Genomic DNA, 14,583 nt, shown 5'->3' with positions numbered 1-14,583 from the left:
GATGTAAGGGAAAATACTTTAAACTCTCCTAAAGAAGGAAGAGGAGACTATGACCAGGTACTGCAATTTATTACCAGCATAAAACAGAGACTCCTACTTGAATAATTGTTGAACACAGACAGCATATGAACCTTGCAAGGTGTTCTGTAATTACATAATGATCATTGTAAAAATGTTTGCTAGAATTCCACTCATGCTTATGATATTACTAAGTCTGGAACCATTGAATTTGTGATTTTCCCTTATTCTAGCTAGAGTTAAGCATTCTGGCACCTTTCAGGCCCTTTGCTTAATTAATAATTAACTACAGGCTTCTCTTCCTATCCTCCTTTTACTTCCCATCTTCCTTCTCCAAGTAGAGATGGCAGCCCCCAGCACCCAAGCAACCGGAAGCAAAGTGAGGGGTGCTGTTGCACAGGCAACATGCCTAATGCTAGGGTTTGTCCGGAAGGAGGGGAAGGAGGTGCTGGGATGTAGGATTTTCACTGTTAAAACTGGGGCAGGCCTGGCCAAATGAAGATAAGTTGGTATCTAAGGAAGCAGGGTGATACACAGAGGGGTTGTAGAGAGAGGGTGATGGAGAAAATGTGGTAAGATATTAACAACTGAGACATCTGGGCAAAGGGGGTGTAAGAGTTCTTTATATTGTTCTTGCAACTTTTTCGTAGGCTTATGACTATTTAAAAAACAAAAAAGTCAACAGCAAGATATCTTTTTGATGGAATGGTAAGTTTGGACTCTGCGATCAGATAAAACAGGGACTCAAATCCCTATTTTACTACTAAATAGGTGTATGATACTGGGCAAGTCACTTAACTCCTCTGAGACACTGTTTTCTCATTTATAAGATGGGCATAGTACTATTAATAGCACCTTTTTATTGTGTGGTTGTTATGAGGCTTAGATGAGATGGTGTGTGTGAGATACTTGGCACAGTGCCTGTTTCATAACTGATAAAGAGCCTTTATTTATGAGCTATGTCTATTGATATTTACCATATTAAAAACTAAAATTGAGAAATTAAAACAAAATTTAATTCTTGGGGCACCTGGGTGGCTCAGTCAGTTAAGTGTCTGACTTTGGCTCAGGTCATGATCTCACAGTTTGTGAGTTCAAGCCTTGCATTGGCCCTTGCGCTGACAACATGGAGCCTGCTTTGGATCCTCTGTCTTCCTCTGTCTCTGCCCCTCCCCTACTCTCACTCTCTCTCTCTCTCTCTCTCTCAAAAATAAAAATAAATATTTAAAAAATATATTTAATTCCTTTAAAAACCTCAGGGATCTAGGGATGAAGGCCAGGTTTAGGACACCCTGGAAACCCACACAATCCAAAATGGTGGCATGGCCCAATGGAGCTGGGGATCCTGAATTCATTAACAATAAAAATCTGTTGGGGCACCTGGGTGGCTTAGTCAGTTAAGCGTCGAACTTCGGCTCAGGTCTGATCTCACCATTTTTGAGTTCCAGCCCACGTCAGGCTATGTGCTGACAGCTCACAGCCTGGAACCTGCTTCAAATTCTGTCTCCCTCTCTCTGGCACTCTGTGTCTCTTCTCTCTCAAAAATAAATAAACATTTTTTAAAAATTCAGATAAAAAAGTCTGTTGAATCATAATTTTGTACACCTGAAATTAACATAACAATGTGTGTTAACTACACTGGAATTAAAATAAATAAATAATGGATAATAAATAAAAATAATGAAAAAAACCATAAGCCTATTATATGTTGACATAAGTTTATACAAAATAACTTTATTTTCATTAAAAAATCTGGTAAGAAGATGGCTTTGTTTTACGCTTTTGCTAATCTCTTTCTCATTTATAGAAATCAGTGGGCTCTTATATCTGCTTTTGTACCAAACTAGTGCTATATGTCCTTTTGGTAGAAATATATGAAGACAATCCAGCTTCACATAGATAGGTAGTTGAAAAAGGAATATTTTTGGGTGCCTGCCTGGTTTAGTTGGTAGAGCGTGCAACTCTTGACGGTGGGATCATGAGTTCGAGCCCCATGTTGAACACAGAACTTACTTAAAACTTTTTTTTGAAAATGGACTCTCATTAAGAGTCTTTTCAGATAATTGTGGATTTTCTTCTTTGACACTACACCAAAACTCAAGAAAAGTGGTTTCTTGGCTTAGTCAGTTAAGCATCCAACTCTTGATTTTGGCTCAGGTCATGATCTCATGGTTTGTGGGTTTGAGCTGTCAGCCCAGAGCCTGCCTGGGATTCTCTCTCTTCCTCTCTCTGCCCCTCCTTGTATGTGTGTCTCTCTCAAATAAATAAACATTAAAAAAAAAAAAAAAAGAAGGTTAGTTGCAGTTTGGAATCTGCAATCATGTCAATTAACTTTTCAAACTGTGCTTATTGATTGTTGATGAGCCTGAATATTTCATTCAGTGTTTATCTGGGATTCATATATCTTCTTTTATAGATTGCATTTTCCTGACCTCAGCCCAGTTTTCTATTGGACTGGGTTTTTGTTTTTGGGGTTTTTTTTTTTTTTTTTTTTTTTTGGTCTTTTCTTAGAGAGGTATATATTTGGTGCATGGGGTAAGATTTCAGTCTCTGAGGTCATGCTGCTTAAATTCATGCTTAGCATCTGGCACTTAATAGCTATGCGACCTTGGGAACTGTTTTAAAAAATATCTCTGTGCCTGTTTTATCACCTGAAAAAGAAGATGATAATGAAACCCACCTCACAGGGCTTGAATAAGAGAATATGCATATTAGGGACTGAATGTTTGTGCTCCCACCATTCATATGTTGAAATGTTGAAACTCTACCACCTAACCTGATGGTATTAGTAGGCAGGACCTTTATTTGGGAAATAATTAGGATTAGATGAGTTCATCTGAGATGAGTGAGTGAGATTAGTGCCCTTCTGAGTGAGATTAGTGCCCTTCTGAAAGAACTTGCTCCCTTTCTGATTTGTCAATTGAGGATACCATGAGAAATTGGTAGTCTACACTCCAGAAGAGGGCTGTTACTAGAACTTAACCATATTGGCACCCTGATCTTGGACTCTGAGTCTCTAGAACTGTGAGAAATACATTTCTGTTGTTTACAAGCCATTCAGTTTATGGTATTTTGTTATAGCAGCCTGGATAGACTAAGACAATGCATAAATCAGTGTCCACATATAGTGAGTTCACAAATGAGCAGGTGATACTCTTAGATTTTTTTTTCCTATATACTAGTTATCTAAAATCAGTACCCTCTGGACATTTCCATTCTGACACCCACAAGTGATGCATATTCAAACATTTCCAACATGAATTGCAAACCTGTCCCTTAGCTATTCACTATACTGATAAAGGATCAAGACAAAGGTAATCTACCCTTTTCACTGGAGTGGGGAACATGGGATCCATCCTTTCTCCCCTCATCTTTTTATGCCTAAGTGAGTAAAACACACCAAATCTTCCATGAAAATAACTTTTTAATCTCCCTATTGGTATCTTCTTAGTCTTCAGGCTTTTATTAGTCTCATACATGATTTCTTTAGAGGCTAGGACAGAATTGCAGGAGTTGGGGGGGAGTGACCCAGGGATGGCTTCTATAGTGAGAAGAGGGCAAGGCACAGGACCCAGGGAACACTAAAATGAAAGAGGAGACGCAGCACACAGCCCAGAAAGAGGACTGAGCAGGAAGAGAATAAGGCAATGACTGCCACTGAAGCATTTGGATTTACTTTCACTTAGGGAGGAGTTACTTCCATTTATTTTTCTTAAAACTTGTGAATGCCTTCCTTCTTCATTCTGGAAAAGACCATAAGTGATTGATCTTATCCTTGCTATCTATCCTATGGTGGAAGCAACCTGGGTACAACTGAAAGTTCATCAAAGCTGTGGTTTAGCCCCTTCTTTGTTGGGAAATCTTGGGCAAATGATAACTCTGAAACCTCAGTTTCTTCATTGGTTAAAAGGTGTGTAATGAGTTTGTTTATGGGAGAAAATTAGACTCGTGTATGAAAATAATTTGCAAAAACAGCACTATATGAGATCAGGTAATATTTATCAATGCTTCTAGACGCCAGGCCTTGTCTAAAAAGCTTAACTATATTAATTCATTTACCTGTATTATCTCAAGCTCCGCCTTGAATTTTCTTATCAATCCTAAGATAAAGCACAAATATGGAAACAAAGGTCCAGCGAGGTTAAATAGCTTAACCTAGAGTCCACACTCTTAGGGCGTGTGCACCATCTTTGAATACACTTTTTCCTCTTTTAATTGGTAATTAAAAAACACAAGAATATTACAAAATGGAGGTAAAAGTAAAATGGGGTTAACAATATCCCTAGCTGGTATATCAAAAGGATTAATTAGGCGCTAAATATTGAGAGATGATCCTGAAAAACAACAGAAAAGCTGGGCCATCATTCTCATCCTTCGAGGAAGGGGATTGGGGCGCAGGTGCCCAAGACAGCAGGGCGCCTCCGCCTAGAGGACCTAAGTGCAAAGAAATCTAGAAAATGGATAGGGAAATTAAAGCACCGAAGAAGACAAGCTTTGTCTGGATCACGTTTAAACATGTAGTTCGCTGTCTTTTATGAGGACATCGAGGTCCACTGTAATCCTAGATGAGACTGTTCCATTTTCTTGCTGAGAATCCCCCAGGAAAAGGGGAAACTCCACCGGCGATCCAGCTTCTTAGCTAGACGTCTCCTATGGCAACCAGGACGAGGCGTTATTTACGGATTGGCCCCGCCCTCTTTCTCTACAAATCGAACAACGATTGGTCCGGAGACGCGGCGCTGGCGCAGGGAGGCGGACTTAGGTCCCTCAGCTCAGGCTGGGCCCCGCCGCCATTTTGGGTTGTGTGGGTTTCCGAGACGCTCTGAGCTGGGCCTCGCCCGCGGAGGTTCCGCAAATCGCCGGCCAGCGGTACGCGTCCGAGTGTCAGGTTGGAGCCGGGAAGCGTCCCTGGGGGTACCGGCGGCGGGGGCAGGATGAGTGCGGAGGCGGCGGACCGGGAGGCAGCCACCTCCAGCCGGCCCTGCACCCCGCCGCAGACCTGCTGGTTCGAGTTCCTGCTAGAGGAGTCGCTGCTGGAGAAACATCTGCGCAAGCCCTGCCCGGGTAAGCGCGGCGCCTACACCCGGAGGGAAGCGGGACCCGTCCACCGGCACCTGGCTCGCCGGGCTCTCAGGAGCCGCGCCTCCTCGGCCACATAGCTGGGGTGCCCAGGAGGCGCGAATTCGAGCCAAGCTCTGGCGGGGTTCCCTCGCTAAACATTAAGCATCCCAGTGCGGGGGCACCGCCGGGAAGGGTTTAAAAACGCAAAAACAAAGGCCTTCCCGCTTCCCTCCCCTTGGTCCTTTTACCGTTTGCGGTTTTAGCTCCTTTGAGGTGGTCTTGTGAGATTGAGTGTGTCGGGGAGGCTGGATCTGACACACCCCTACAGAACTCCGGGCTGTGATCAATTTAGAGACGGAGAGTAATTGCTGTTCTAGTGCTGATCCTGATGCTAATTTTTTATATTTTAGGTTCTTATTTAAATGTTTTGTTTCTCAACGAGGGGATTTTACCGACTCCTAATTATTTTTTTCCCCCAAGTTGGTCTATAAATTAAAAGGAGAAAACCTCCGAGAGCAGGAAATGTTATACATTTGTAACATGGTTGTTTAATGATGATCATGATTAATATCCCAATTAGTGGGTGCTGTTAGAGAAGGAGAGAAACGGCAGGCATTTCTGGAAAGAGGTACTGGTATGACCAGGTAAGTTTCTTGAATAGTATTTTGCTGATACAGTTCAAATCCAGATGTAGCTGGTTGAATCTATGTTAGCCTTAACTGATGGAGACAACTGTGGAGAAGTTAGTGGTTTCAGTCAAGCAGTTTTACCACCTGTATGATGTTATGTTCTTTTAATTCTTTGCTTTTCATATTTATTGAATGTTCTGGGTGCCATGCTTAATACTTCACATCTGTTATCTCATTTAATTCGGTGTTCATAATCACAGGTAGGTGGTGGTATTCTCTATTTGCATTGATGGAAACAGGTGCAGAGAGGTAATTTGATGCAGGTCGCACTAATTGTTAAAACAGTAATTCCAAAGATGACATCTCTGTTCTCTTTCCTCTAATTGATATTGGTTATTTGCTAAACTGGAAATCTATAGTCATCATGTTCTTACTTCTAAAGTGTTTTCTTCTTCATGATTCTGTTAACCCTTTTTTCCTTACGTACCACCCTTCCTCCTTACTTACCACCCTTCCTGATCTTTCATGTAATCCCTAGGCACTCTTATAAATCATATTCCTTAGTCGTCATAACTACACAGCTGTTGGGATTTTTTTTGTGGCCAAAAGCCAGTATAGTGAAACCTTTCGCATCTTTCTAATTGAAAGTTAAAGTTAAATTTATTTTCTTTTAAACCCTAGATCCTGCACCAGTTCAACTTATTGTTCAGTTTTTGGAACAGGCTTCCAAACCTTCAGTAAATGAACAAAACCAGGTGCAGCCTCCACCTGATAACAAGAGAAATCGTATTTTAAAGCTACTTGCTCTTAAAGTTGCTGCACATCTGAAGTGGGACTTAGACATATTAGAGAAAAGGTATACAAGATTTAAAAGAAATTTATTTTGAAATACTATTTAGATTTTTTGTTTTATTTTTATATATGCTTTTCTGATACTAGCCCTTAAAATGCAACTTATATTTCTGTATGTTCCTGGTAATATATGCACCTGTTTTTCAAAAGGTATAAAAAAGTATTTGAATGTTATGTGGATTTAAATCACCTTTTCATTTTTTTTTTTTATTTGTTTATTTTTGAGAGAGAGCGCACAAGCAGGGGAGGCTCAGAGAGAGACGGAGTCAGAATCTGAAGCAGGCTCCAGGCTCCGAGCTGTCAGCACAGAGCCTGATGTGGGGCTCGATCCCATGACGCTGGGACCGTGACCTGAGCCAAAATCGAGTTGGATGCTCAACACACTGAGCCATCCAAGCACCCCCTCACAATTTTAAAAGAACTCCTTGTAAGGGCATCTGGGTGGCTCAGATGGTTAAGCATCTGACTCTTGATCTCAGCTCAGGTCTTGGTTTTAGGGTCATGAGTTCAAGCCCCACATTGGGCTCCACACTGGGCATGGAGCCTACTTAAAAAAACAAAAAAAAAGTACCTTGTAAAATTCAGAAATCAGAAATAATAGAGGAGGGAGACAAGTACTTTTAACGTTTTTGTGTAGTTTTTGAAGTTTTTCTCTCTATTTTTAGAAGTACTCTTTATACCCACTGTGGGGTCCAAACTCCTAACCCTGAGATCGGTAGTTGGATGCTCCACTGACAGCCAGCCAGGCACCCTTCTTCCTATATTTTTAAACAAAGTTGTGATCATACCCTAACCTGTATACACTGTTGTGATTTCTTTGTTTCTTTTTTTCCCATATAACAGTAACATGAACATTTCTCCATTTTGTTTTTTGGAGATAATTCCATCATGTGGATAATTGATTAACTGTCTTCCATTGATGTTTAGTTTGTTTCTACTTTTTAATTTTAATAAATCACAGAGCCTTAAATACCTTCATCATTAAATTTCATCTGAGTTTTTGGTTACATCCTTAGTACATATTATTAAGTTGCTGACTCAGGTGGTATAAACATTTTTAAATCCCATGATGTATACTGCCAGATTGCATTCCAAGAGAGTTGTACTAGTTCACGTTCTCACTGGTAGTGTTTAAACACTTTGTTTTCACCACCCTTCTCCAGATTAAAGAATTCTTTAATCTAAGGTGAGGCTATACATTAATAGACTTGAGGCCTGTCAAGAGGTAGTAATGTGGACCCAAAAAGTATGATGTATATGATGCAGTTGGAAATTGAACACTGGGATATTTGATAAGCAACTGAAAACTTTTTGTAAGGTATTTAAAAATTTTTTAATGTTTATTTTTGAGAAAGAATGTGTGTGTGGGGGGAGGGGCAGATAGAGAGGAGGACAGGATCTGAAGCTGGCTCTGTGCTGACAGCAGACAACCCGATGCAGGGCTTGAACGCATAAACCTTGAGATCATGACCTGAGCTGAAGTTGGATGCTTAACCAACTGAGCCACCCAGATGCCCCGTAAGACTTTCTAAGTTTATTTTTACTTATTTCTTTGAGAGAGAGAACAAGCAGAGGAGAGAGAGAGAGAAAGGGACAGAGGATCTGAAGCAGACTCTGTGCTTGACAGCAGAGAGCCCTGTGTGGGGCTCGAACTCATAAACTGTGATATCATGATCTGTGCTGAAGTCAGAAGCTTAACTGAGCTACCCAGGCACCCCCAGCTGAAATATATTTAGATGTGAAATTAATACAGTGACTATATTGAGTTAATGTTTTAAAAGTTTTATTTAAGTAAACTCTACACCCAACGTGGGGCTCAAACTCACAACCCCAAGATCAAGTTGCATGCCCTTCTGACTGAGCCAGCCACGTGCCACTGTTGAATTAATTTTTTGAGATCAATTCTGAAACACGGAAGAAATTATTTAATGTTAAAAATTTGCTTTATGATAGTATGGGAAGGGGAGGAAGTGAGCACGAGTAGAGATGAAAGCATATTAGCCATCAGTCCATAATTGTTGAAACTAGATGATGGGCACATGGGGGTTCATTATATTCTGACTGCTTTTGTGTATATTTAAGTTGTTTTCATAAAGAAAATTTTAAAAACCTTTAAAAACATAGTATTTTTTTAAAGGTTCATTTGGAGGCAGAGAGGGAGTGAGAATCCCAAGCAGGCAATGCAGGGCTTGATCTCATGAACCATGCTTGAGATCATGACCTGAGCTGAAATCAGGAGTTGGATGCTTAACCAACTGAGCCACCCAGGCACCCCTGAAATTTAATATTTTCATACAAGTTGTTGAGACAGATTAATAAAATAGCCTCAGATTTAGTCCTTTAACAATGTATTTATTTTCAGTGAAAATACTGAGTTGTGTATTTTATGCTTCTTATGCAGATGTGTACCTTTTGTTTCTTTAAGTTTGTCTGTTCCAGTATTGAATATGCTGCTAAATGAGCTGCTGTGCATCAGTAAAGTTCCTCCTGGGACAAAGCATGTGGATATGGATCTGGCCACTTTACCTCCGACCACTGCTATGGCTATCCTTCTCTACAATAGATGGTAAATTTTTTCATAGACCTCAAATGTGTTGGGCAGCCTGTGTGTAATTGCCCTCTGGCTTTCAGGGATGTGCTTTTAAGGGTCCCCTATACCCTGGAGAGCTCTTGGAGGATCTTGGAAACTGGGAGTCTGATGGTAGAGAAAATTATGACTGCATATATGAGAAAAGCATTCTGATAAAAATGTGGATGATTTATGAAGGTTTTATTACATATCGGTTAAAAGTTCAGCTAATTTATAATAACAAATGTTCTAAGTAGTACTTAAAAAATAATTTAAGTGACATTTGCAATGTGTTAAATTTTCTTTTTCTTGTCTGTCCTTCAGGGCAATTAGGACAATTGTTCAAAGCAGTTTTCCTGTCAAGCAGGCCAAACCTGGACCTCCTCAGTTAAGTGTGTAAGTCGGCAGATGGGATCCTTGGTTGACACTTTTTGTCATCAGAATTAAAAAAATTTTATTTGCATGTTTTTAATAACCTCTGGTACCGAAGGAGTAGAGTTAGAGGAGGGCACAAGGCCTACGTGCAGGTAGGTTTGGGGAGTTAGAAGGGTGACAGAATCAGGCAGTGCTCTGGATATCTATAGTAGAGAGCTCTGGAAAAAGGAATGCATTGTGACTTGTGCCTTTCATCTTAGTGTTAATTCCCCTGCTCCAAAGTATTAAGATTTTTTTCATTTAATTAAATTTACATAAAGTTATATTTGTTCTGTATGTAGGGAAATTGTTTTAATATGTAAAATTAGTTTAGAATACGAAAAATTACCAGAGTTATCATCTGTGGAGTTTTAAACCTAATTCTTACAATTTTTTTTAATGTTTATTTTTGAGAGTGCACGGGCAGGGGAGGGGCAGAGACAGAGAAGGAGACGACACAGAATTTGAAGTAGGCTCCAGGCTCTGAGCTTCAGCACAGAGTCTGACATGGGGCTCAAATCTGTGGACCATGAGGACGTGACCTGAGCCAAAGTTGGATGCTTAACCAACTGAGCCACTCAGGCACCCCTAAACCTAATTCTTAAATTCTAGGTTAGCAGCTTACCCAAATTGGGAGCTAGAGAGCATAGTTTCTAACTTGATAGAAATGAGCTTTTGCTGCCAATAAGGTTTAGTCTTAAATTGAGGGTTTTGTTTTTGTTTTTTCAACACAAAGCAAATGAAAAAATAATGGTAAATGAACATCATAATTGAGTTTTTGTTTTTTCAAGAGTGAAAAGAAGTAGTATTACCATTTTTGTTTAAATTCTGCCTCATTTTGAAGAATGATGCTCTAAAGTTTAGAATTTTTAGTCTTGAAAAATGTTAAATACTTCTCAATCTTTTCTCTTTTAGCATGAATCAGATGCAACAGGAGAAGGAACTAACAGAAAATATTTTGAAAGTAGTGAGTATCAGCATCAGTTACACATTTCTGGGGTGCATTCAGAGCATGTTCACATGCTTCCTCTAACCTTAGATATGCAAGAGTTGGCAGGGTCTGGAAGCAGTGATGTATAGGTTTTTATTGTTAGAACATAGTTTGGTAACAATTGTAAATCATACAGCTTTTCAGTGTAGTGCTTTACCACCAATTCTGTTGTCCAATTTTTATACTTTAGCAGATAAGAGAAATCACAGTTATAGATGATATCTTCCTATTTTTTCCCCGAAATTTTATAATTAACATAGATTTTATTTTATTTTTCTTTACAACAAAGACTTTATTTTATTTTATGTTATTTTATTTTATGTTATTTTATTTTATGTTATTTTATGTTCTGTTTTATGTTATGTGATTTTATGTTATTTTACTTTATGTTATTTTATGTTATGTTTTATTTTTATGTTATGTTTTATTTTACGTTATTTTATGTTATGTTATTTTATGTTATGTTATTTTATGTTATGTTATTTTATGTTATGTTATGTTTTATTATGTTATGTTATTTTATGTTATTCTATTTTATGTTATTTTATTTTGTTATTTTATTTTTTTATTTTATGAAATTTATTGTCAAATTGGTTTCCATAGAACACCCAGTGCTCATCCCAACAGGTGCCCTCCTCCATGCCCATCAGCCACTTTCCCCTCCCCCCCCCCCCCACATGTATTATACTTTAAAATTACTTTTGCAGGGGCGCCTGGGTGGCTCAGTCGGTTGAGTGTCCAACTTCGGCTCAGGTCATGATCTCCTGGTCTGTGAGTTCGAGCCCCGCATTAGGCTCTGCGCTGACAGCTCAGAACCTGGAGCCTGCTTCCGATTCTGTGTCTCCCTGTCTCTCTGCCCCTCCACCACGCGTCCTCTCTGTCTCTCAAAAACTAAATAAACAAAAAAAAATTTTTTAAAAATTACTTTGCAGTCACAAAAATGCAGTAGTTATTGTTTAAAAGAATTTTTTTTAAGTTAACTTGTTTTGAGAGAGAAAGTGTGAGCAACGGAGGGGCAGAGAGGAGATAGAGAATCCCATGCAGGCTCCATGCTGTCAGCGCAGAGCCTCACACAGGGCTTGATCTCATAAACCCGGAAGATTATGACCTGAGCCAAAACCGGGAGTTGGACGCCCAACCGACTGAGACACCCAGGCACCCCTATAGCAGTTATTATTTTTTTTTTTCAACGTTTATTTATTTTTGGGACAGAGAGAGACAGAGCATGAACGGGGGAGGGGCAGAGAGAGAGGGAGACACAGAATCGGAAACAGGCTCCAGGCTCTGAGCCATCAGCCCAGAGCCTAACGCGGGGCTCGAACTCCCGGACCGCGAGATCGTGACCTGGCTGAAGTCGGACGCTTAACCGACTGCGCCACCCAGGCGCCCCTATAGCAGTTATTTTTTTAATGTAGTTAATATAAAAGTAGAAATGTGGGAGTTTCCATAATTTAAAAATAATCTCTGTAATTCCATGACACCTACAGTGCACCAGAAACACTGTGTAAAGTCTAGGGGCTGGGAGAGGAGAGAAACATTCTATATTTATATAAAGTTAATGTGCTGTAGTATTTTGAATGCTTATTTATATTTTTTGTGAGACATAGAGCAAGTGGAGGGGCAGAGAGAGAGGGAGAGAGCCTCTGTCAGCACAGAGCCTGATGCAGGGCTTGACTCAACAACCACGAGATCATGGCCTGAGCTATAATCAAGAGTCCAGGACCCTTAACCGACTGAGCCACCGAGGCGCCCCATTATGCTGTAGTATTTTGAATGTGGAGAAGAAAAACCCTGCATCATTTTATTTTTGTTACTAGTGCCTACTAAAACGGTGGGTGACACATTGATGCATATAAACATTTCTTGAATAAATCAGTGGAAGCAAATCTTTAGAGCACTTTTATCTTTTTTTTGTAAAAAAAATAAATAAAAAGGTACCTTTTCTACTTTGTATTTTCTAATTTTTAAATAGGAACTTTTACTGTATTTTTAAAAATTTAACTATTTCAGCAGACTTAATTGCACTCTTGCTGTGTTAAATTTTTTTAATAGCTTAGTACACCAAGTTATTGAGTGTCCTGTGTATATATTTTGGTTAGTTTTCTGTGATGTTTGTATTTTAATAATTTGTTTATTGAATTTTTGTAGCTAAAAGAGCAAGCTTCTGATTCTATTTTGGTACTAGAGGCAGCCCTTAAATTAGACAAGGATCTTTATGTCCACACAATGAGAACACTAGATTTGTTGGCAATGGAGCCAGGCATGGTAAATGGAGAAACGGAGAGTTCTACTGCTGGATTGAAAATCAGAACTGAGGAGATGCAGTGCCAGGTACTTATTTCAGTATTCAATCAATGCATGGCAAAGTTTTAGAAAATCTTACATGAGGTCATTCTAGTATTTTTAATTAGAATTCCTCCCTTTGTCTTTTAGATTTTTGACTTAAGATGCTATTAAAATTTTGACTCATAATTAATTTGTAAATTTTATGACTTCACTTGAAATTTTCCTGAAAGAAATGGAAGGGAAATTCCATTTGATTTGTGGTCTCTGAGATAGTTTCCCAATTGTGTTTAAGAGACAGACTCTGAATACTGAGAATGCAGTGAGTATGTAAACAATTCTACAGTTCACTCATATTAGATAATTAAACCAAAAAAAACCCTGAACCCCAAAACAAATACTATGTTAGACTTTGAAAAATGTTGGCCCCTAGAGAAAATAACTAGTTTTTCAAGGGTCTTCATTGAAGTTGGTTCTGTAACTCTGGGCTCTAGTTCCTTTGAAAGCTTTCAGTTGATATTGTTGTGAGATACTGCGTATTTGTGTTGTCTTTTTCTCCGCTGGATTGTAAACTCTCCGAGATCTCTCTTTTTTAACGTGTATTTTGCATCTTCCTCACTTTTTAGCAGAGAACCTTAGGTATAACAAATTTTAAAATATTCAAAAGCTGCGTAAAAAGGGCCACGAAAATAGTGTGTTTTATATTCTGTATTCTCTTCTTTGTGGGAGTTGGCGCGTCATCTTCTGTTTTTAAACAGGCAGTTCTTTTTTTAAGTAAATTAATTAATTAAATTCTGCCCCCAAAGTGGGGCTTGAGCTCACAACCCTGAGATCAAGAGTCACGTGTTCTACCGACTAAGCCAGCCAAGCACCCCTTGCGTGATTTCTTTTTTTTAAGTGTATTTATTTCTTTTGAGAGTGCACGTGTAGGAGAGGGGCAGGTGAGAGAAAGAGAATTCCAATCAGCTCTGCGCTGATAGCACAGATCCTGTTCTGGGGCTCAATTCCACGGACCGTGAGTTCATGACTTGAGCCAGAATCAAGAGTAGGACGCTTAACTGACTGAGCCGTCCAGGCACCTGCTGATTTCTTCAGTCACTGTTTCCCATTCCTGAAATGGGCAGAAGTAGCTATGACAACGTGTTGGGAGGTGCCTTTTCAGATTAGCTGGTTGTAGAGTTTAAGATAATCATTTTTTCAGTACCTGATGAGATGGCAGTCACAGTTGGAATAGGAGTAATGAGGATTGACAATTGGGAACATCTTTAAATAGTAGTGAAACTTACATATAAGAGGGTTTATGGTACTATATTGTAGTCACAGAGTCTATTTAAAAATAATTGGTAATGTTTCTGATTTTCACGATCTAGTGGGTGATGCAATCTGAAAAACAAAACAGCTGTTAATAAAACATGTCAGTGTGCTAGGTAAACTATCAAATACTTTCTTAATTATATAGCTGAGTCCTAATTCTGTGCCTTGAATGGCAAATTAGCAGCAATACTTATTTCCCAGCACGTTAATATTTAAAGCACATTCTTTACATTACTAAAATTTACCTGATTCTAAAGGAAAATCTTTAAATTCTTTTCCCAGTAAAAGCAAAAATATTTGCTGTCAGGGCAACTTTGTTATCAGGCTTTTTGTTTGTTTTAACTTATTAACACCCTCTTAATTATAGAATTTAAACTTGTTTTATGTATTTATGTGGGGCTCAAACTCATACCCTAAGATCAGGAGTTACATGCTGTATGGAGCCAGCCGGG

General features: G+C 39.1%; 1 protein-coding gene across 3 annotated transcripts in view; it reads left to right on the top strand.

Annotated features, from left to right (window-relative positions):
- The first annotated feature begins 4,779 nt into the window (after window positions 1-4,779).
- The window catches only part of INTS8 (integrator complex subunit 8), a 52,418-nt gene continuing 42,614 nt past the window's right edge, over window positions 4,780-14,583 (top strand). Inside the window, exons 1-6 of one of the 3 annotated variants that reach the window (XM_027064207.2) lie at window positions 4,780-5,082; window positions 6,390-6,564; window positions 8,962-9,126; window positions 9,454-9,525; window positions 10,459-10,510; window positions 12,683-12,865. In XM_027064207.2, coding sequence (XP_026920008.1) covers window positions 4,953-5,082; window positions 6,390-6,564; window positions 8,962-9,126; window positions 9,454-9,525; window positions 10,459-10,510; window positions 12,683-12,865 — 777 coding nt within the window. In that variant the 5' untranslated portion in view covers window positions 4,780-4,952. The remainder of the gene's footprint in view (window positions 5,083-6,389; window positions 6,565-8,961; window positions 9,127-9,453; window positions 9,526-10,458; window positions 10,511-12,682; window positions 12,866-14,583) is intronic. The other 2 variants (XM_027064206.2, XM_027064205.2) reach the window with 2 other exon arrangements.

Source organism: Acinonyx jubatus, chromosome F2 (assembly GCF_027475565.1).
Source record: "Acinonyx jubatus isolate Ajub_Pintada_27869175 chromosome F2, VMU_Ajub_asm_v1.0, whole genome shotgun sequence".
NCBI classification, from domain to species: Eukaryota; Metazoa; Chordata; class Mammalia; order Carnivora; family Felidae; genus Acinonyx; species Acinonyx jubatus.
This window is presented reverse-complemented; position numbering and strand designations above follow the sequence as displayed.